General features: G+C 42.2%; 1 protein-coding gene across 1 annotated transcript in view; it reads right to left on the reverse strand.

Moving 5' to 3' along the window:
• The window catches only part of LOC129836440 (probable E3 ubiquitin-protein ligase HECTD2), a 45,616-nt gene that overhangs the window by 15,650 nt on the left and 5,305 nt on the right, over positions 1 to 24,661 (reverse strand). Inside the window, exons 3-16 of the mRNA XM_055902614.1 lie at positions 23,491 to 23,629; positions 22,987 to 23,089; positions 20,720 to 20,809; positions 20,489 to 20,553; positions 20,163 to 20,208; positions 18,535 to 18,644; positions 18,080 to 18,228; positions 17,617 to 17,740; positions 16,864 to 16,960; positions 16,603 to 16,710; positions 14,446 to 14,578; positions 13,661 to 13,749; positions 8,197 to 8,355; positions 6,648 to 6,722 (exon numbers count right to left, since the gene is read on the reverse strand). Coding sequence (XP_055758589.1) covers positions 6,648 to 6,722; positions 8,197 to 8,355; positions 13,661 to 13,749; positions 14,446 to 14,578; positions 16,603 to 16,710; positions 16,864 to 16,960; positions 17,617 to 17,740; positions 18,080 to 18,228; positions 18,535 to 18,644; positions 20,163 to 20,208; positions 20,489 to 20,553; positions 20,720 to 20,809; positions 22,987 to 23,089; positions 23,491 to 23,629 — 1,487 coding nt within the window. The remainder of the gene's footprint in view (positions 1 to 6,647; positions 6,723 to 8,196; positions 8,356 to 13,660; positions 13,750 to 14,445; positions 14,579 to 16,602; positions 16,711 to 16,863; positions 16,961 to 17,616; positions 17,741 to 18,079; positions 18,229 to 18,534; positions 18,645 to 20,162; positions 20,209 to 20,488; positions 20,554 to 20,719; positions 20,810 to 22,986; positions 23,090 to 23,490; positions 23,630 to 24,661) is intronic.

The following is a 24,661-nucleotide window of genomic DNA, read 5'->3' on the forward strand; positions in this document are numbered from 1 at the left end:
CGGACTTTCAGCTCCCTCCAAAGATTTTCTATTGGGTTCAGGTCTGGAGACTGGCTAGGCCACTCCAGGACCGTGAGATGCTTCTTACGGAGCCGCTCCTTAGTTGCCCTGGCTGTGTGTTTCGGGTCATTGTCATGCTGGAAGACCCAGCCACGACCAATCTTCAATGCTCTTACTGAGGGAAGGAGGTTGTTGGCCAAGATCTCGCGATACATGGCCCCATCCATCCTCCCCTCAATACGGTGCAGTCGTCCTGTCGCCTTTGAAGAAAAGCATCCCCAAAGAATGATGTTTCCACCTCTATGCTTCACGGTTGGGATGGTGTTCTTGGGGTTGTACTCATCCTTCTTCTTCCTCCAAACACGGCGAGTGGAGTTTAGACCAAAAAGCTCTATTTTTGTCTCATCAGACCACATGACCTTCTCCCATTTCTCCTCTGGATCATTCAGATGGTCATTGGTAAACTTAAGACTGGCCTGGTCATGCGCTGGCTTGAGCAGGGGGACCTTGCGTGCGCTGCAGGATTTTAATCCATGACGGCGTAGTGTGTTACTAATGGTTTTCTTTGAGACTGTGGTCCTAGTTCTCTTCAGGTCATTGACCAGGTCCTGCCGTGTAGTTCTGGGCTGATCCCTCACCTTCCTCATGATCATTGATGCCCCACGAGGTGAGATCTTGCATGGAGCCCCAGACCGAGGGTGATTGACCGTCATCTTGAACTTCTTGTATTTTCTAATAATTGCGCCAACAGTTGTTGCCTTCTCACCAAGCTGCTTGCCTATTGTCATGTAGCCCATCCCAGCCTTGTGCAGGTCTACAATTTTATCCCTGATGTCCTTACACAGCTCTCTGGTCTTGGCCATTGTGGAGAGGTTGGAGTCTGTTTGATTGAGTGTGTGGACAGGTGTCTTTTATACAGGTAACGAGTTCAAACAGGTGCAGTTAATACAGGTAATGAGTGGAGAACAGGAGGGCTTCTTAAAGAAAAACTAACAGGTCTGTGAGAGCCGGAATTCTTACTGGTTGGTAGGTGATCAAATACTTATGTCATGCAATAAAATGCAAATGAATTACTTAAAAATCATACAATGTGATTTTCTGGATTTTTGTTTTAGATTCCGTCTCTCACAGTTGAAGTGTACCTATGATACAAAGTACAGACCTCTAAATGCTTTGTAAGTAGGAAAACCTGCAAAATCGGCAGTGTTTCAAATACTTGTTCTCCCCACTGTAGATAATGTATTTGCTCTGGTGTTGAACTCAGCTGGTGAATAAAGGATATAGAACATATGATACAGTGCCTTCAGAAAGTATTCATACCCCTTGACTTATTCCACATTTTGTTGTTTTACAGCCTGAATTCAAAATTGATTATATCAATTTTTTCCCTCACCCACCTATACAAAATACCCCATAATGACAAAATAATTTTTTTGTTTGCAATTTTTGCAAATATATTGAAAACAAAACACAGAAATCTCATTCACATACTGTAAGTATTCACACCGCTTTGCTAGAACACTCCAAATTTAGCGTAGGTGCATCGAATTTCCTTTGAATATCCTTGAGACACTACAACAACTTGATTGGAGTCCACCTGTGGGCAATTCAATTGTTTGGACATGATTTAGAAAGAAACACCGGTCTATATAAAATCCCACAGTAGACAGTGCATGTCAGAGCATAAAACTATACCATGAAGTCCAAGAAACTGTCCGAGATATAACAATTCTAAGGCATACAGGACCAATCAAAAGTTTGGACACACCTACTCATTCAAGGGTTTTTCTTTATTTTTACTATTTTCTACATTGTAGAATAATAGCGAAAACATCAAAACTATGAAATAACACATATGGAATCATGTAGTAACCAAAAGAAGTGTTAAACAAATATTTGAGATTCTTCAAAGTAGCCATCCTTTTCTTCAAAGTAGCCACACTTTGCCTTGATGACAGCTTTGCACACTCTTGGCATTCTCTCAACCAGCTTCATGAGGTAGTCACCTGGAATGCATTTCAATTATAAGTTGTGCCTTATTAAAATAATTTATTTCCTTCTTAATGCGTTTGAGCCAATCAGTTGTGACAAGGTAGGGGTGGTATACAGAAGATAGACCTATTTGGTAAAATACCAAGTCCATATTATGGCAAGAACAGCTCAAATAAGCAAAGAGAAATGACAGTCCATCATTACTTTAAGACATGAAGGTCAGTCAATGCAAAAAATGTCAAGAACTTTGAAAGTTTCTTCAAGCGCAGTCACAAAAACTATCAAGCGCTATGATGAAACTGGCTCTCATGAGGACTGCCACAGGAAAGGAAGACCCAGAGTTAATTACGCTGCAGAGGATAAGTTCATTAGAGTTAAAAGCCTCAGAAATAAAAGCCCACAGAGTTCAAGTAACAGACACATCTCAACATCAACTGTTCAGGAGGAGACTGCGTGAATCAGGTCTTCATGGTCAAATTGCTGCAAAGAAACGACACCAATAATAATAAGAGACTTGCTTGGGCCAAGAAACACGAGCAATAGAAATTTGTCCTTTGGTCTGATGAGTCTAAATGTTAGATTTTTGGTTCCAACCGCCATGTCTTTGTGAGACGCAGAGTAGGTGAACAGATGATCTCCGCATGTGTGGTTCCCACCATGAAGCATGGAGGAGGTGGTGTGATGGTGCTTTGCTGGTGACACTGTCTGTGATATATTTAAAATTCAAGGCACACTTAACCAGCATGGCTACCACAGCATTCTGCAGCGATACGCCATCTCATCTGGTTTGCGCTTGGTGGGACAATCATTTGTTTTTCAACAGGACAATGACCCAACACACCTCCAGACTGTGTGAGGGCTATTTGATCAAGGAGAGTGATGGACTGCTGCATCAGACCTGTCCTCCACAATCATCTGACCTCAACCCAATTGAGATGGTTTGGGATGAGTTGGAACGCAGAGTGAAGGAAAAGCAGCCAACAAGTGCTCAGCATATGTGGAAACTTCTTCACGACTGTTGGAAAAGCCTTCCAGGTGAAGCTGTTTGAGAGAATGCCATAATTTTGATGTCTTCACTATTATTCTACAATGTAGAAAATAGTACAAATAAATAACCCTTGAATGAGTAGGTGTTTCCAAACTTGGCTGGTACTGTATGTAAATAAGGTATTTCTGTTTTTCAATAAATGTGCAAAAAATGTGAAAAACCTGTTTTCGCTTTGTCATTATGGGGTATTGTGTGTATATTGATGAGGAAATACATCTACTTAATCCAGTTTAGAATAAGTCTAATATAACAAAATGTGGAAAGTCATGGGGTATGAATAATTTTCAAACGCATTGTATATGATATGTATATGATATACTCAGTTGTCAGTTTATTAGGTACAGCCATCTAGTACCGGGTCGGACCCCTCTTTGCCTCCAGAATAGCCTGAATTCTTCAGGGCATGGAATCGTTGCTTAATTTGTATCAAGGAACGTAGTGTGTTCCAGGAAAACCTTCCCCACACCACTACACCACCGATACCAGCCTGTACCATTGACACCAGGCAGGATGGAGCCATGGACTCATGCTGCTTACAAACAACTCCTGACTCTGCCATCACTATGACGCAACAGAAATGGGGATTCGTCGGACCTGGCAATGTTTTTCCACTCCTTAATTGTTCAGTGTTAGTTATCAAGTGCCAACTGGAGACGCTTCTTCTTGTTTTTAGCTGATAGGAGTGGAAACTGCTGTGGTCGTCTGCTGCAATAGCCCATCCATGACAAGGACCGATGAGTTATGCATTCCAAGATGCCGTTCTGCACACCACTGTCATACCTGCACTGTTGTTTGCCTGTTTGTGGCCCGCCGGTTAGCTTGCACGATTTTTGCCACTCTCCCTCGACCTCTCATCAACCAGCTGTTTTCACCCACAGTACTGCCGCTGACTGGATGTTTTTGTCGCACCATTCTCGGTAAACCCTAGACCAGGGGTATTCAACTCTTACTCTACAAGGTCCGGAGCCTGCTGTTTTTCTGTTCTACCTGACAATTATTTGCACCCACCTTTTCGTTGGGTGCAAACGTTTTCCCAGGTCGAAAACCTATCCCTGATTAGAAGGCAACAATGAAAAAGCGCAGTGGAACTGGCTTCGAGGGGAGGAGTTGAGTTTGAGGGCCCTAGACACTGTCGTGCGTGAAAAGCCCATGAGGCCGGCCGTTTCTGAGATACTGGAACATTGTTACCGACGATCGTCCCACGCTCAGCGGCTTAGGTCACTCGTTTTGCCCATTCTAACGAATAGTAACTGAATGCCTCGATGCCCGTTTTATATAGCAAGCCACGGCCACTGTATGTAGGAGCGAACCATTTTATTGAAAGGGGTGTACCTAATAAACTGGCCACTGAGTGTATGTCTATATAATGTGATATATGTCTATAGATATAGCATAGAGGGGTAATGGATGGTGGTGGTCGGGAACTGAATACAGGTCAGTGAGTATATCTCTCCCTCAGTAAAAGGGTGAAAGACCCTGAAACCTTGGGCCTCGACTCAGAGGCCAAAATGCACATTTCCAAAATCATTATCTCACAATTTTGTAATAGTTCAGAGGTGTGACCACCTAACTCATGATTAGTGATGATGGATTGATTTTGACCTCTGACGTTCTTCTATCTCTATCGCAGATTCAGTCTAAGTTTCATGATCACTAATGATGAAAATCAAAGCCTTACCCAGATCCCACTCCTTCCAATGGCAATTCGGACACAGTGATAGTCACTGCTTTTCACACTGGAGTGTTAGTCTTGAGGAGGGCGTGAGAGAATGCATCTCCACAGCCTTCAGACCCTCCATACCCACACACTATGACACGTAGCCTTATTACCAGTGACACACCACCTATTAACTTCTTATGGCTGCAGGGGAAGTATTGAGTAGCTTGGATGAAAGGTGCACAGAGGTGCCCATATTAAACGGCCTGCTCCTTAGTCCCAGTTGCTAATATATGCATATTATTATTCATATTGGATAGAAAACACTCCGAAACACTTCTACAACTGTTTGAATTATGTCTGTGAGTATAACAGAACTCATATGGCAGGCAAAAACCTGAGAAGTTCCACTTCCTGTTTGAATTGTTTCTGAGGTGTCAAATTTTCAACCAAGCTCTCAATTGAAATTGCAGCGAGATATAGATGAGTTTTCACTTCCTACGGCTTCCACTAGATGTCAACAGTCAACAGAACTTTGTCTGATGACTCTAATGTGAAGGGGGGCCGAAGGAGACAGGAATGAGTAATCACTTCCACGAGCTGATCACGCATTCACCATGCACCTTCCCATGAGCAGGACGTCCGTTCCATCGCTCTTCTGAAGTCAATGTAATTCTCCGGTTGGAACGTTATTCAAGATATATGTTAATGTGTTAATCATTCTAAAGAATGATTCAGTATATCGTTTGACATGTTTCTACTGACTGTTACAGAACTTTTGGACATTTCGTCACGTTATAGTGGAGGCGCTTTCTGACTTTGGAATTGTTTACCGAAGGCGCGAACCAAAGTAGCTAATTGGGCATAAATAACGGACATTATCGAACAAATCAAGCATTTATTGTGGACCTGGGATTTCTAGGACTGCATTCTGATGAAGTTCATCAAAGGTAAGGAAACATTTATCATGTATTTTCTGGTTTCTGTTGACCCCAACATGGCGGCTAATTTGGTTATTGTTCTGAGCTCCGTCTCAGATTATTGCATGATTTGCTTTTTCCGTAAAGTTTTTTTGAAATCTGACACAGCGGTTGCATTAAGGAGGGGTATATCTATATTTCCATGTGTATAACTTGTATTATCATCTACATTTATGATGAGTATTTCTGTTGAAACGATGTGGCTTTGCACTATCACTGGATGTTTTTGGAACTAGTGAATGTAACGCGCCAATGTAAACTCAGATTTTTTGTTATAAATATGAACTTTATCAAACAAAACATGCATGTATTGTGTAACATGAAGTCCTATGAGTGTCATCTGATGAAGATCATCAAAGGTTAGTGATTCATTTGATCTCTATTTCTGCTTTTTGTGACTGCTATATTTTGCTGGAAAAATGGCTGTGCTTATTGTGGTTTGATGGTGACCTAACATAATCGTTTGCAGTGCTTTCACTGAAAAGCATATTTGAAATCGGACACTTGGTGGGATTAACAACAAGAATACCTTTAAAATGATATAAGACACGTGTATGTTTGAGGAATTTTAATTATGAGATTTCTGTTTTTTGAATTTGGCGCCCTGCACTTTATCTGGCTGCTCTCATATCGATCCCGGTAGCGGGATGCAGCCATAAGACGTTTTAACAACCATACTGTAATACTGAATTGATGAAGTCATGTAACTGAATCATTAAACAGCTCCCGGTCATCTTGATGGAGTCTGTAATTAAAACCTTGTGAGGCCAAAACCTTCTGAAGGTTTGGGGAACACTTTAGCCAAACTAATTGGCCTAAGATCCTTTTATTTTTTTGATCTATGTACATTTGAACTTTATAATTACATATTTCTCACTGGGGCAATTTGGTGAACTTGTGCTGCTCAATGTGTCCTGTTCAATAGTGCACTGTTGGCCTTGCACTGTTAATAAATAGGAGAGGTCCATACCTGGAAGGTCAGATAGAAGTCTTCTTCCACATTGCCCTCATAGCAGAGCAGCTCTCCAAGCCCATGAGCCAGATCCTGAAATAGCAAATACTTTGTCACTTTTATTATTTCCTTTCAAATGGACTGTATGTTGCACACAGCGTGACACGGGTCATGTATTACTATGTGTGCTGCATGAATAAGCATGTTATGTTAGCAAGCTTCTGTTCTAAAGCTAATCAGCTGTTGTATTCAGCAAACCATTCAACACACGTGAAACACATGTAAGCCAGTGAGGGCAGTGGGAAAAACGAAGTTTACCAACAACAAAAAACAAACGTATTGGTTAAATAATTGAACAGTGCACCAGGGGTACTGTGATTCCTGAAATGCAGAGTCTGTTGGAGTATTTTTTTAAATCTGAAATTATACTTTTGTTACATTGTTTGCTAGCTTCTCATTGACTACCCAACTTTGCTAACACTAGCTAGCTAGCCATTTTTCAAAAAATGTATGTTAGCTAGCGAAGTCAGCCATGTTATTAATAAAACTCATCTGCTGTCGACATCAGGATATGATTTGAGAGCTCTAGTTAGCTCAAAAAATGGTTAGTAGCTTTGGCTACACGCGGACAGTGAATTCAGAGACATTCAGTGGCTAGACACACTACAATTTTACCAGGTTCCCATTTAGCGATTGTAATGACAGTCCACCACAACATACCCGAGAGTTTGCTAATTAGCATGGGGTAATCTGTGTTTCATTTTATACTAAAAACACAGTTTGAGATTTCGCCAGTGGTTCATACGGGGAAATAGGCTTCCCATAAAAATGTTGTCAGAGATTGCAATAGTAATCAAGGGGGGCGGGGCTTAGCAAAAGGTCAATTGCCTTTGCAGATGGGACTGTACAGCAAAGCGACTTTTAACCGTCTTCTTGAATCAGCCCAGCTGCAAAGCAGTTACATAAGATGAAGGGACAGTCACTGATCAGTGGTATAGTGACATGGCTGTGCCTGCCTTTCATGCCCCAAAGGGAGCCAGGGCAGCATTACTGTGGCACTGGGAGTATGCCAGGCCAGCCACCCTGCTTCATCAAAGCCACAGTGTTATTTAAACAAAGGTTTTTTAGGACAGACAGGGCAGAGAACAACGCCCCACTCTTATGAAACTATGAACAAAGCCCCAAGAAACTAGGAGGCAAACATCTGGCACAGTTTAACAATTAAAAGCAAATTCTTACACAGAGAAACACTATCTCAGCAATGGGTGTGTACATTTTAGAATAAGAGACCGTAGAGTTATTTCACATTGGACAAAATGAATGAAAAGTGTAAAATACTGATACATTTTTATGAATTCAGATGAGTTTCAGAGATTGGATCCAGCCCAAAGGAAAACATTTGGGAGTAAAGAAAGAAAAGCTAAACTGTGGTTCCCCCAGCTGGTTAAACAGGGTATTGTGATCCTCACTGGTCTGACTGACCTACTGTTGAGGATGCCTATCCTTAATGAGTACATTTCTAACTCTAAATGCTGTGCTTCAGATGAACCAATCAGAGAAGACATACCGGCATGACCTGCTGCAGGTCGCCCAGGGTGGCGGTTGCCATGCCGATGGGAGTATTCTGGTCACATGGCACAATGGGTGGAGTCAAGAGCTTCTTGTAACAGTAAGGAGGGAAGTGGATGTCCAGAGCAATGCTGTTGTACACAGCGAGACCCATGAGCTGGCACAGAGTCAAGGACCAGACATTGATTCACAGAAAGATCAGGCCATTTTAGGTGATCAGTGTTCACCAAAGCAGGATCAGTGTCTTATATCAAAATGCTATTATCCTGAGCCTTCTAACAATACACAGATTCAGTAACATTAATTAATGTATTAGTGCAACACAATAACACAGGAAACTTGGACATAACGTACAGTACCATACGACTGTGAATGTTTGGGCTGATGCCCAGTAAGCACACAGTAAGCACACAGAGACCAGACTGCACGAAGAATGTTTCTAAATTACACCAGGACAGAGTAAATGACTACATTGTGTTACTGTGTGTGTTCAGACTACGTCAGCCACCGCCCCTTCCCCACAAAACCCAGCAGGTGGACAGGACATTTATCCCATTAATTCTCCATCACCTACGCACGCACGCACGTTCCTAACTGCCTAGTCTCCATATTGCCTCCAAATGAGGGAGCTACTTGATGTATTTCAGAGTTAAAGCCCACACAAAGATCACTTTATAATGTGTTAACTGCAGGTACAGTGGGTGCCTGGATTCAAGAGTACACACACAAACACACATGTATGCAAACTGCACAGACACGCACAACACTAAGACATGCACACTTTTGTGCACACACTTTCAAACTCACAGAACCATGAGAAATTCAACGGGGTTGCCGTAGTGAAGGAAATACACCGCCACCTACTCTGAAACTCTAATGTCATTGGCTTTCCAAGTACTTCAACGGTTGGAAATCTGAGGGCAAAGACCTAATACACTAAACAAATATATAACGCAATGTAAAGTGTTGGTCCCATGTTTCATGAGCTGAAATAAAAGAAATCTTCTATACGCACAAAAAGCTAATTTCTCTCAAATTCTGTGCACAGATTTGCTTACATCCCTGTTAGTGAGCATTTCTTCTTTGCCAAGATAATCCATCCACATGACAGGTGTGGCATGTCAAGAAGCTGATTAAACAGCATGCTCATTACACAGGTGAACCTTGTGCTTGGGACAAAATGCCACTAAAATGTGCAGTTGTCACACAACACAATGCCACAGATGTCTCAAGTTGAGGGAGCATGCAATTGGCATTCTGACTGCAGGAATGTCCACCAGAACTGTTGCCAGAGAATTGAATGTTCATTTCTCTACTAAACAAGTATCGGGTGGCCAGTACGTCCAACTGGCCTTACAACCGTAGACCAACCATGTAACCATGCCAGCCCAGGACCTCCACATCCAGTTTCTTCACCTGTGGGATCATCTGAGACCAGCCACCTGGACAGCTGATTAAACTGTGGGTTTGCACAACCGAAGAAATTATGCACAAACTGTCAGAAACAGTCTCAGGGAAGCTCATCTGCATTCTCGTCGTCCTCTCCAGGGTCTTGACCTGACTGGAGTTTAGCGTCGTAACTGACTTTGGTGGGCAAATGTTCACCTTCGATGGCCACTGGCACGCTGGAGAAGTGTGCTCTTCATGGATGAATCCTGGTTTCAACTGTACCGGGCAGATGGCAGACAGTGTGTATGGCAAGCGGGCAAGCGTTTTGCAATTGTCATCGCTGTGAACAGAGTGCCACATGGTGGCGCTGGGTTTATGGTATGGGCAGGCATAAGCTACGCACAACAAACACAATTGCATTTTATTGATGGAAACTTGAATGCAGAGATACTGAAGCCCATTGTTGTGACATTCATCCGCAGCCATCCCCTCATGTTACAGCATGATAATTCACAGTCCCATGTCGCAAGGACCTGTACACAATTCCTGGAAGATAAAAATGTCCCAGTTCTTCCATGGCCTCCATACACAGAAGACATGTCACCCATTGAGCATGTTTGGGATTCTCTGGATCGACGTGTACAACAGCGTGTTCCAGTTCCCGCCAATATCCAGCAACTTCTCACAGCCATTGAACAGGAGTGGGACAACATTCCACACACAACAATCAACAGCCTGATCAACTCTATGCGAAGGAGATGTCACACTGCATGAGGCAAATAGTCACACCAGACACTGACTGGTTTTCTGATCCATGCCGCTACCTTTGCTTTTAAGGTATCTGTGACTAACAGATGAATATCTGTATTCCCAAACATGCAATCCATAGATTAGCGCCTAATTAATTAATTTCAATTGACTGATTTCCTTATATGAACTGTAATTCAGTTAATCTTAGAAATTGTTGCATGTTGCGTTCATATTTTTGTTCAGTGTAGTAGGCTAAAGGGCTCATACTGAGCTGTATATACTATGTGCTTTGAGAGACAGTAGCCTGGAAGACTATATCAATACAAGAGCTGGTTGTAGATCCGCTAACGGACAGACTACTTGACATTGTGTCTGTGACGGACGGACGGACGGGGGGGTAATCAGAGAGGTAATGCCAAGACAACTGTGTGGCTCAGAGAGGTAATGCCAGTGGTCCCGTGTGGCTCAGTTGGTAGAGCATGGCGTTTGCAACAAGGGACCAGTTTGAAAAAAGTATACAAATGTATGCCCTCACTATTGTCAGTTGCTCTGGTAAAGAGCGTCTGCTAAATGACTAAAATGTAACATGTAAACCGGCGACCTTCAAATGTCTGTCTCTACAATCTCTCTATGTCAAAATCTCCCTCCGTCTGAATTTCTCTTCCTTTGAACCTGTCCCTGTTGTCTCGTTTTGCAACACGTGTCGTAACCCATCCCATTGCAAGTTAAAGCAATATGCAGGCTCAATTCCAGCACAAGACTACTGCAAAGTGTAAAAACTCCAAACTACATGCACAAAGTAGGAACAGCATGCAGTGTGCACCATCTCTGCACCGTGCAAAGCACAACTCTAACATCATGGAAACACACTTTCAGTGTAAACAAATCTCAGAGGTAAGTGGCTGTGATCCACCATCCGTATCAAAGTCTGTGAGCTATAAGAGGGTCCTTCCTCATCCATCTGGCTTTTATTTGACAGGCTGCCTTTTACTGCCTTGAGCTCTCGAGTAGGAGAGGGATTCAGAGGCCTCAGATGTAGTCTCAGATCTATAACTCTTGGCCTGTTCTGCACGCAGAGACATACAAATGGTATCCATGAGTTCATCTGACTCTTGACAAGTGGGAAAAGGGCTTAATTGCCAAAATCTCACACTATGCCTTTAAATCTCCACCCGGAACAGCCAGAAGAGGCTGGCCACCCCTTGGAGCCTGACGGCCTGCATAGGGAATAGGGTACCGTTTCACATGCAGACATTGTCTAGACTCTAACCTGACATTAAGTTTCTAAGTTTCTTCCTATACTCTATCCATGACCGCCTGAAAGACTGCCAAGACTACAGGAACAGGTTGGCTAATTTAGCACTTAGCTAGCACACAGCCCCGCTAGGCCACAGACTAATGTTATGTAAAGCACCGGCTCACCAGTAGGTAGGAATAGACTGAATATGATCTACTTCGCAATGTGGTAATACATCACTCCCTTGAAACATACATAGGGGAAAACGTATTCCGTCAATTTCTTTAAAACTTTTTATTGCCGTCTCTTGAAAACGCACTAATGCAATTTACTTCAATGAATTGACACCCTATGGCAGTTAATGAAAACAGAGATGGTGCATTACAGTAAGCAGTAACAATTGGACTAGATGTTGACAAAGATATTCAACAAGATCGTCCTCGAGCTCAGAAAATCTAAAGCCGACTTCTTCATTAACGTCAAAAATGAGGCGAAGGGTGATTGTAAACAAATTTGGAAAAACATAGTTTAAGAGGCATGGGACATTTAAGGGAGATATAAAACTGAAAGTTGATGGAAGATTGGTCGAGGATAGCTACTTCCACTACTTTTAACAATTTCTTTGTTCAGTCTGTACAACATCTGGGGCAAAAGTTTACAGTGAGAGACTCACTCAAAATGTTTGATATGATTCCAACTACTGAGGTGAAAGTTAAATTATTAAATGGATAGTGAGATTTTTCCACTTATCCATGGGTTCATCTGACTCGGTACCATTTGTATGTCTCTGCATCCAGTTTGAAGGTAGTTGCTAACTAGCTTTGGCACAATTGCTAACTAGTGTTAGCGCAATGACTGGAAGTTGCGCTAACACTAGTTAGCAATTGCGCCAACGCTACTTAGCAACTTCCTTCAAACTGGATGCAGAGACATACAAATGGTATCCATGAGAAAAAGTGCTTAATTTCCTAAAATCTCACACTATCCCTTTAAAACTCCACCCGGTAAAGCCACCCCTTGGAGCATGGTTCCTCTCTAGTTCTTTCTAGGTTCCTGCCTTCTAGGGAGTTTTTTTCTAACCAATGTGCTTCTGCATCTGCATTGCTTATTCTTTGGGTTTTTAGGCTGGGTATCTGTAAAGCACTTTGTGACAACTGCTGATAATAAAAGGGCTTTATAAAATTGATTTGATTTCTTAATTGCGACATCCCACTAGGAGGCAGACGCACAATAGGCCGGCCAATCACAGCACAGTGGTTTCTGTGTTGGTTTCTGTGTTGCCGCTGCAGTCACTCGTGATCAGTCCTAACAGCACTAACACCACCACACCCATGGATTCCATTTCTGTATCGACAGTGTCTTCTTCAGGCACTGCAACCCAGTAGATCAAGTCAAGAGAGGACAATCCTAGGTCAAAGTTTGCAAGTCATGAGTACTCCATGAGGGCTTTACAGACAAAGGAAGACTATCTACAGATAAAGGATATTGCCCACTCCAGGCTGTTTACAATATAAGTATATGTAATAAATATGTTAACTAAAACACAACAGGTTTAACATTCGTAGATAAATAGCAATGTACAGTGGGTTGAGGTGAGGACAAGTTGTCAGATTACGTTGGCTTACACTGTCATGACATTTGAATGTAACGGCATTACTAGGTCAATATGATGATTAGGTGGCCACTGGCATCCTAATATATAGACAGACCAGCTGTCCAGATCAGCTTTATCTCAGGAGTGTTAGGAATGTTATGTTCAGTGGTTTGAAATTGTACTTTTTCGTATCTCTTACTTATTGAATACAGGAAACAACATCATGCTTATGAATTATGAAGATTCTGTTATTGTTCATGTCTCGCAAAAGTGGTTTACATAATACAGTGAAAATTTCATCTAAGTCCTATTAAATATAGATAATAAGCATATATTGCAATGGTTAGACTGATTTATAGCATCGCAAATACATTAAGTATCAGTTTCGCCAGTGTGGTTTTCCAGCACTGCCTCATCTGTGTGTGTGGTGCAGATTGCTGCATATCTGAAACCGTTGACACAGTAATTCCTGGGTTAGGAATGAAAGGATACAGTCCCGACCAATTGAAACTCTGAGTAGTTGTCACATTTCCAGCTGCTGAACCAATGACAACCGGAATCCTTCAAGTAGGTGAACATGCCTGAAAAAACAAACAAGTTTGATATATAATCCAGTGAAAGGAGCATAAATGGGACTGGGAAAACCCCTCCACAGGCCTAATGTAACACAAACATCTGTTCAATGTCTAGTCTAATAATATGATATATAGTAGTATTCTAAAAGTTGACCGAAAACATTCCCAGGTGCATTCAACAGTTTCCTCAACCAGATGAAAACTCTTGACCTTCAAACATGAAACATTATTGTGCCCTTTACAGCTGGGCTATGAAAAGCTGACAAACAAAAAGCTAACATTAACTTTCTGACAAGAAAAAAAAACTTGAGTGTAGATGGGTTGGTTCGCGTTTTTAATGAGCGGGCACAGTTTTCATATAGTCTAGGCAAGCAGCCCGCATCTCTGAAAATGTATCTATGGAAAGAATAACTGGGCTTGGAGGACTGAGAGAGAAGGAGAGAGAGAGACTCAATGACTCCAAAAGCAACAAGCTCACGCCAGTGTTTCACAGTTATTAGGCTTTTATTGGCAGTGAGAATGGCTTTATGGCTAATATTCTAATTCTGCTGAGATTTCAATAAAAGCTGATTTGCGTTCCATTTCTCAAATGAGAGGGAGAAACATTTGATGAATCTTGCATGGGTTTTAAGCAATATATGGATTCTATGTGAAAGTTGCTAAATGAGGCCAATATATTCTGTCCTGCATTCCATGTCTCACCATAGTCAGTGTGGAAAATCTGTCGAACCAGCAGCAGGAACCACTCCTTGGTGAGGCCGCCCATGTCGAGCCCCGCCTCTCCTACGAAAGTGACCTTGAGCTTTTTCTTCAGGTCTGCTCTCTTCCTGCTCAGCTGGACAAGGTGAGGGAGGGGTGGAGGGGGAGGGGAGACACAAACCCTGCGTTTTACGGCCAGGACGGTTTTCCAAATCAAGCCGTGGTGACAGAACTTCCAGAGCAAAATACCAGATGGGCTTTAGAGGGGGAAGCAATGGGTCCACTAACGGCTCTGTGCTGTAGCGTTATGTGATTTCTATCACCATTAGAACCAGACAACTTCATAAAGAGGACATTTCTTATATATATATATACACACACACACACACACACACACACACACACACACACACACACACACAGTTGAAGTTGGAAGTTTACATACGCCTTAGCCAAATACTTTTAAACTCAGTTTTTCACAATTCCTGACATTTAATCCTAGTAAAAATTCCCTGTCTTAGGTCATTTAGGATCACCACTTTTTTTTAAAGAATGTGAAATCAGAATAACAGTAGAGAATAATTTATTTCAGCTTTTATTTCTTTCATCACATTCCCATCACATTGTTTAACTTGGGTCAAACGTTTCAGGTAGCTTTCCACAAGCTTCCCACAACAATTTGGGTGAATTTTGGAATATTCCTCCTGACTGAGATGGTGTAACCAAGTCAGGTTTGTAGGCCTCTTTGCTCACACACGCTTTTTCAGTTCTGCCCACAAATTCTCTATAAGACTGAGGTCAGGGCTTTGTGATGGCCACTCCAATACCTTGACTTTTTTGTCCTTAAGCCATTTTGTCACAACTTTGGAAGTATGTTTGGGGTCATTGTCCATTTGGAAGACCCATTTGCGACAAAGCTTTAACTTCCTGACTGATGTCTTGAGATGTTGCTTTAATATATCCATATAATTTTCCTTCCTCATGATGCCATCTATTTTGTGAAGTGCACCAGTCCCTCCTGCAGCATAGCATCCCCACAACATGATGCTGCCACCCCCGTGCTTCACGGTTGGGATGGTGTTCTTTGGCTTGCAATCCTCCCCATTTTTCCTCCATACATAACAACGATAATTATGGCCAAACAGTTCTATTTTTGTTTCAACAGACCAGAGGACATTTCTCCAAAAGGTACGATCTTTGTCCCCATGTGCAGTTGCAAACCGTAGTCTGGCTTTTTTATGGCGGTTTTGGAGCAGTGGCTTCTTCCTTGCCGAGCCACCTTTCAGGTTATATCAATATAGGACTCGTTTTACTGTGGATATAGATACTTTTGTACCCGTTTCCTCCAGCATCTTCACAAGGTAATTTGCTCTTCTGGGATTGATTTGCACTTTTCACACCAAAGTATGTTAATCTCTAGGGGACAGAACGCATCTCCTTCCTGAGCGGTATGACAGCTGTGTGGTCCCATGGTGTTTATACTTGCGTACTATTGTTTGTACAGATGAATGTGGTACCTTCAGGTATTTGGAAATTGCTTCCAAGGGTGAACCAGACTTGTGGAAGTCTACAATTTTTTCCTGAGGTCCTGGGTGATTTCTTTTGATTTTCCCATGATGTCAAGCAAAGAGGCACTGAGTTCGAAGGTAGGCCTTGAAATACATCCACAGGTACACCTCCAATTGACTCAAATTATGTCAATTAGCCTATCAGAAGCTTCTAAAGCCATGACATCATTTTCTGGAATTTTCCAAGCTGTTTAAAGGCACAGTTTAGTGTATGTAGTAGTGTAATGTAATTTAGTGTATTTAAACTTCTGACTCACTGGAATTGTGATACAGTGAATTATAAGTATTATTATAAGTTAAATAATCATAACGACGATAATTATGGTGTAATAATCTGTCTGTAAACAATTGTTGAAAAAATGACTTGTCATGCACAAAGTAGATGTCCTAACCTACTTGCCAAAACTATAGTTTGTTAACAAGACATTTGTGGAGTGGTTGAAAAAATTGTTTTAATGACTCCAACCTAAGTGTATGTAAACTTCCGACGTCAACTGATATATATATACATATATATTTTTTTTTTTACAGAGGACAGTGTTTCAACAACATCTCGACCACACCCAACGCTTGGTGTGTTAGGAGGTCTTACCTCATCCAATGAGTCGCTGAGTAGCTGGGCCCGTCGTACCTTGATGTTGAGGAACAACAGGTTCATGTCCACTCTCTGCCTGCGAGAGACCTTGTTCACCAGGCTTTGCTGGAGATAGAGAAAAAACACATAACGAAAAGGTTTTAATATGAATGCAGGTCACTGTACATCATATGCATCTCAGTTCATGCACAGCTCAGGGCCAACTGTGTTGATAGAAGAAGGTTGACAAAAGATAATAGTCGCTGATAATTGTCTCACTCTGGCCATGCTTATCATCTGCTGTTCTGAGTCTCTCTGGATGATGGCTTTCTTCACCACCGTTGACAGGATAAATGGGAACTGGCAGAAAGAGAACCTGAGGAGGAGAAGATAGGAAGAAAAAAATCCACTTGGGAAGAAGATGATAAAATATGGAGAGTGTAGCCCACAGTCTCTGGACTGCTCCACAATCAGTTCCATCTTTAGAAAGAGGAATCATTGTGCAACATCCTTCTCTCTCCATAATATGTGTCCCTTGACGGTCACACCATATGGAGGCGTGATGTGCTCTGTTTTGAGTTTCGGCTCTGACTCACAGAGCTGTTCCACTGAGGGTTGCCACAGCGAGAGGAGAGCTGGGGAAGGCTAACCTTCAGTAGCGCTGCATTAGCACTTTCAGCTGTTCATATGATGTATGGCACACAAGAGGGAGCTGTATCATCAAAAACTTGGAACGGACACACAGGGAGAGAGGAAAAACATGTGCAGCTTATGAGAAGTATATCTAATGTGCCGTGTGTTCTGCTCTCAGTACCATGTGCTGTCAATCACTGGCTGATATGGGAAATGGGAAAACGACATGCTGTGGTTTACAATCTTCCCAGCAGGACTTCCTAACTATGTTCAGAATTGGAAGACGTTTAACCAATAAGTTTTGGCCTATAAGAAGGGCTCAGAAAATGTCCTGGTCAGGAAAAACACTGGACCCTGAATATGGGATCCGAGTGTTGATCCTGTAAACTAGGGACTCACTTGTTGGAGTTGCCGTGGCTCTGCCAGGTGCGGTACTGCTCCATGATGTCGATATGGTCCAAGGTGATGTTGTAGAAGTCCGTGAAGGACATGATAGGAGGCGTGGATATGCTGTTAGCTGCATCTGGTGGGGACAGGGTATACAAGGGCATTAGAGTTTATCTACACATGTCTAAATGACTTTACACCCGAGATAGAATCTCTACCTAGATTCTATATGCATGAAAAACCACGTCACCCCTCTGGCCCTCCTGACACCTCTCTCTGGATGATGGCTCTAGAAAACTCCCTTGAACAATGACACTTTCACTTTGTCTCTGGTATGTGTATCAGGTTTTACAGCACATGCTGGATAACACAGGGCTCATATTGTAGCACTGTGGGGTTACCCAGAATCCACTGAACAGCTCCAGGGGTACACCGGGTAAAATACCCTGTTCCTGATGTTGTGGACATGACTTACTGAAGAGGGCGAGGACCTTGGTGGCAGCAGGGATCCACCAGGAGCACCTGGCCAGAGGGGGCAGTTCATCAGGAGGAGCAGGTAACAGACGAGTGGAGATGAAGTGAAGAAAACGCTCCACCAGCTGCCTGAAACGCCTTGGAGACAGTCTGGGGAGGGGCGAGGAACAGGAAGCATTACACACACACACACTACGTTTAGGTTACCACAGGCCATACTGAACTTTAGGTTGTGTTTGGGTGTGACAGCGTGCAGGGAGAGACTGTAACGCCTACTCAACTGGATACAGGCTGGGTGTTAGTCACCTCTATGAAAATCAAATACTTCACTACTCAACCCCTATTCATAACTGTGGGCTGTGTTAGTGTGAAACAAACACATGGTTTATGATAATAAATGTTTTATAATCCATGCAGGGGTGAGGCTTTAAGACACACTTTGCAGACTGCACTTACTTTTTAAACCAGTGCACTAGGAAATGGTGGTCAGCCTCGGACAGGGCAGCTATCTGTCTCAGTAGGTGGGCATAGATCACATAGGTACTGGTGCTGGAATACTGAGGGTTCTAGAAAACAAATCAACACATGTCATCTGTACTAAAAATCCAGAATGTACTGCAAAATTGCCTTGCACCAATTCAGAGAAAAGAGAGGCAAGAGAAAGCTTTAAAAGCTGACTATGGTCCAGTCTATTTAATCGGTTACTATGCACTGAACTTCAGCGAAAACCATAAAACATTCAGCCTCTCCGAAAGAACAGCATCACACAGGAAACCGACATTCCAGCAATCCAGGATGACCTCACCCAGTCTCCATGGAGAACAAGGAACATGACATCAGGGATCTGGCTGATCAGACGTATGCTGTGTATCTCCCAGTTGAACAACCACCCACATTCTTTACACGAACGTGTAACAAGAGAATAGGCCTACACTTATATACAGGAAATTGAAACAGAATTGCTATAGCCTATCTTGTTTACAATTGTTCTACACTGTTAGTTACAGCAAGTACAGACTTACTCAGAGTATTTCAGTTAATGACATCATTATCATTTTCCCTAGACGGACTAGGGTTACTCGATTTTATGTGAAGTGAAACAGGTGAAGTGAAATCAACGACTCTAGTCACACAGCTAGCTCGGGGCACAGAGAGTAGTTGTTGAAGTACTGCTGTGGACTGACTGCCTGACATACGCCTGGAGTCAATGGGGTGTATGGATAGGGAGGAGGCCTAAGGATTCCAGACGGTCTTGCTTAACCTGGCCACTGTACTGTACAGCTAGGCATTAGACCAACAGACAGAGCTACTGCTGCAGTAAAAAGTGCCCAGGTGTAAGAAGAACAGAGACACAGTGTACTGTTGGAATAAAAGAACATCCACTGCCACAGTACACTGAAACAAGACATACTGAACCAGAAAAACACACTACCATCTGATATAAGCATCAAGACATCAGACCAAAACCAATAACTACTGTCTCTCTATGAAAAACACAGACACTTAGACCACCAAAACAAACAGAGACTCACTGCACTATAGCCAAAACTATCTTCAAAACTGACGTGAGAGCAGAAAGAAGTCCTGCCACTGAATCCAATGAGCCAGAACGGCTGCCTCTGTATCACTTCACATGCGACTGCAGTGGGATATAATACTACAGGGACTAGAGTACAAAAGGGGCTAGAATACAAAAGGGGCTAGAATACAAAAGGGGCTAGAGTACTACAGAGGCTAGAATACTGCAGGGGATGTGGGACCCTAACAGTCCCTTTAAGCCTGTGGCAGTGGTGGTTTGGAAAGCACAAAATAACCCACTTTCCACAGGAAATGACAGGGATTAATGGAAACCAAAAATCTGATGACTGGAGCATTATAAGCCATTTATTTCTGTCCTGAAATTAACTGTTTAACAACATGGGGATTAACTGAGCATTTACACCAATCCAAGCTTTTCACAAGGGAATTGAACACAAAAGACAAAGCATAAAACATTATTTATACCTTATAAAATGAAACTTTTACAAACAAAACATACTGCTGCATGTACTTAGTAAGATGTTAGCTTAAGGAGTAAATGTTACCTGAACTAAGATGAAGTATGCCCTCAGGTCATCTTTCGTTCTGGGACTGTAAACACAACACATCGTTTTCAGCAAAAGGATGAAATCAAAATGTATACAGTCAGCCTAATGAGACCTATTTCATTATTTAGACTACCCCAAACTAGCACAATGTGGCAACAAATTTGAAAATAAATGTTGTGTTTAATTAGATGCCCAATTGTATGAATGTCATTTAGTTCTCATAAGCAATGCTCTATTTATGGTAAATGGTTGCTGCAGTGTAACAAAAGGTAGCATAGTAACAGTAAATGGTAGTAGAGGTATAAATTGAAAGCAGCACTCACCCTTTCCATTCTCTTAATAGGCTGTTAATGATTCCCTTCAACACTGATTTCTGGATGTCTTGGGGCTAAAACAACACAAACAAACATGAGTTAACCTCTAAATCGGATGAATATGACCCAAATTCTGCTAGTTTCAGGAAGCACTTTCATGGTAAAAAATCTGAATAGGACTTCAATTGTTTTGTCATACGATAATCTTTTCCATAGAAAGGTCATGTTGGCAGTACTTACTGTGCAGAGTAAAGCATCATAAACAGCATTCAAAAATGTTGAGTTGACTCCAGAATCCTCGATTGTGTTAAATGGGGCATTAGCTTCTCTCTAAGAAAGGAGGAAAAGGAGGGGAAAATGTTACGTTTCTCATTGTTAAAAAGTTTTTATTTCAGGCCTTTTTAACGACAGCTCAAACAACAGGCACTTGCTACAGCCAAACCCTGGGCTTGTCTGCAGTGAGGACATATAGTGTGTGTGTGTGTGTGTGTGTGTGTGTGTGTGTGTGTGTGTGTGTGTGTGTGTGTGTGTGTGTGTGTGTGTGTGTGTGTGTGTGTGTGTGTGTGTGTGTGTGTGTGTGTGTGTTGAACCATTCTTGCTCGATGCCAACAAAACAAGGTTCGGACCTTATAAGTGCATTTGGAAAGTATTCAGACCCTTCCCTTTTTCCACATTTTGTTACATATTATTCTAAAATGGATTAAAAATGTTATTTTTTTTCACATCAATCTACACACAATACCTAATGGGTAATGGGTATTTGTCCTAATGGGACAAAGCAAAAACAGGAATGTAGACATTTCTGCCAATATATTAAAAATTAAAAACACCCTTTGCTATGAGACTCGAAATTGAGGTCAGGTGCATCCTGTTTCCATTGATAATCCTTGAGACGTTTCTACAACTTGATTGGAGTCCATCTGTGGTAAATCCAACTGATTGGAGATGATTTGGAAAGGCACACACCTGTCTATATAAAGGCCCCACAGTTGACAGTGCATGTCAGAGCAAAAACCAAGCAATGAGGTCAAAGGAATTGTCTGTAGAGCTCCGAGAAAAGATTGTGTCCAGGCACATATCTAGGGAAGGGTACCAAAACATTTCTGCAGCATTGAAGGTCTCCAAGAACAGAGTGGCCTCCATCCTTCTTAAATGGAAGAAGTTTGGAACCACCAAGAAAGACTCTTCCTAGAGCTGGCCACTCGGCCAAAGTGAACAATTGAGGGAGAAGGGCCTTGGTCAGGGAGGTGACCAAGAACTCGATAGTGACTCTGACAGAGCTCCAGAGTTCCTATGTGGACATGGGAGAACCTTCCAGAAGGACAACCATCTCTCCAGCACTCCACCAATCAGGCCTTTATGGTAGAGTGGCTAGACGGAACCCACTCCTCAGTAAAAGGCACATGACAGCCTGCTTGGAATTTGCCCTTAAGGCACCTAAAGGACTCTCAGACATGAGAAACAAGATTCTCTGGACTGATGAAACCAAGACTGAACTCTTTGGCCTGAATGCCAAGCATCACATCTGGAGGAAACCTGGCACCATCCCCACGGTGAAGCATGGTGGTGGCAGCATCATGCTGTGGGGACGTTTTTCAGTGGCAGGGACTGTGAGACTAGTCAGGCTCGAAGGAAAAATAAACAGAGCAAAGTACAGAGAGATCCTTGATGAAAACCTGCTCCAGAGCGCTCAGGACGTCAGACAGGGGTGAAGGTTCACCTTCCAACAGGAAAACGACCCTAAGCACACAGCCAAGACAGCGCAGGAGTGGCTTCGGGACAAGTCACTGAATGTCCTTGAGTGGCCCAGCCAGACCCCGGACTTGAACCCGATCTAACATCTTTTTTTTTTTTTTTTTTTTTTAATCTTTTTTTTTACCATTATTTTACCAGGTAAGTTGACTGAGAACACGTTCTCATTTGCAGCAACGACCTGGGGAATAGTTACAGGGGAGAGGAGGGGGATGAATGAGCCAATTGTAAACTGGGGATTATTAGGTGACCATGATGGTTTGAGGGCCAGATTGGGAATTCAGATTGGGAATTTATCTCTGGAGATACCTGAAAATAGCTGTGCAGCGACACTCCACATTCAACCTGACAGAGCTTGAGAGGATTTGCAGAGAAGAATGGGAGAAACTCCCAAAATACAGGTGTGCCAAGCTTTTAGCGTCATACCTAAGACGACCCGAGGCTGTAATCATTATGGGGTATTGTGTGTAGATTGATGAGTTAAAAAAAAAAAAAAAAAAATGTTGAATAAGGCTGTAACGTAATAAAGTTTGGAAGAAGTCGAGGTCAGAACTTTCCGAATGCAGCTTTTCTCTTACATTATGCAGCACCTCTTTCACAATGGAGAAAGAGGTGCTGCAAATATCAATAATTTAATACAAGGAACTAAACCAAAGGGTTTGGAATATTCTAAAATTGATAAGGTATGTTTGGGGAAAGCATAACTCACAACATAATAACAAAATGCCTGCATCAGCCATTTCAAGAGCCATTACCTTGAAGGCAGCATTGATCTCTAGAAAGGAGTCAAAGGTGGTAAGGTAGAAATCCCTCACATCCCTCCAGTCCCCTGAGGTTGTGGCTCGCTCCATGTCTTCCCTGCAACACAGTGGAAGGAATCCATCAATAAATCATTGTCATAGCGAATCATAGCCCAGTGAGCAAAAACTGGTTGAATCAATGTTGTTTCCACGTCAATTGAACGAAAAAAAATGTAATGTGTTGATGTTGAATCAACGTGGAAAACTGATTGGATTTGCAAACAGTCATCAATGTAAGGGACATGTTTAAAAGATTTTCACCCAACTTTTAACCTAAATCCAATGACATGATGTTATTTCATGTTGAATTTACGTTAGTTGACAACTTTACCAAATTTAAATCAAAACTAGACGTTGAAATGACGTCTGTGCCCAGTGGGAAGTTGTGACGATCATAAGGTATGCTACTCACTGTTACAAGGTCAAATGGAGGTCATGGGGAGAGGTGGTGTTACTCACTGGAACTCTTTGATGGTCTTAGTGCGGAGGGGGATGACAGGTTCAGAGGGGAACGGGGCCTTCACCTCGGGGGGAAGTGTGTCGATGGAGATCCTCTGTTTCTGCCTCACATCACTGCAAATAGGAGGTAGCTCCCTCCCTGGGAAATTACAAGACCCACATAGTTAGTTCCCTTTACACAGAGTATCATACACATGACTATTGTGTACTGTGGCAGATATGTAAATATATTTTTACTGCTTGCAAAGACGACATACATAGCTTCCACAATGGACATGATTCACAAGGCTTTGATTGTGAGATCCTTAGATTGCGACTTGCTCAGACTGGCTTCACTAACAACACTAATTAAACTCGACCCAATCAGTCTGTAATCACATAGTACATTCACTGCATGACCTTAGTTAACCAATGCTGACTTTCCGTTAAGTATGGACACATTATTGTCTCTATCAATCTGTTTCAGGACCTAACAGGCCAGGACAACAGTGTATTCAGACTAATGACAGCATTCTCACAAGAAGACACAATGAAGTTGTTAAACTATTTCTGCTGGCTGTTGCCAGGTCATAACAATTGATGACGTCCATCATTACCTCAGATAGCTGACCCATCTCATCCTATTCATGTTGGCCATACTTTTGTTTTCCTATCAAAACCCTTTTATGCATAGAAAACTCATTTGAAGATCAGAGGAAGAAAATGTTAAAAGTTTAAATTTCAGTGAGGTTACACAAATATCAAGTGATGGAACATATTGATTGCATAAATGGCAGAGCAATCATATAGTTTGTGCATAACAAGAAATCAGGCAAGAAATCTAAACAACTACATTTGAAATGACAAATGCTTGGAAATGTTTTCCTGCTGCATGGTTCCTCTCCACCAACATGAATACGCCATGAAAATAAGCCTTCATATGGCTTTCATTTGACAGAGATGTTCGCATAATTATATTGGCATCAGTAGCAGCGGTGACTAAATAGATTTAGTGTGCACTGCAGGCATGACAACTGTTCTTTGATATACTGTCATTTTTTCATTTAACTAAATAAACAATGTCTCCATTGCTGTACAGTGGTGAGTGGCATATCATTGTATCCAGTGGAGAGAGCAGCTTCTGTGTGAGTATAGGGAAGCCCATCAGGAATCGGGTTGGAAAGAGGAGAGA

The sequence above is a fragment of the Salvelinus fontinalis genome, chromosome 37 (assembly GCF_029448725.1).
Source record: "Salvelinus fontinalis isolate EN_2023a chromosome 37, ASM2944872v1, whole genome shotgun sequence".
Classification (NCBI taxonomy): Eukaryota; Metazoa; Chordata; class Actinopteri; order Salmoniformes; family Salmonidae; genus Salvelinus; species Salvelinus fontinalis.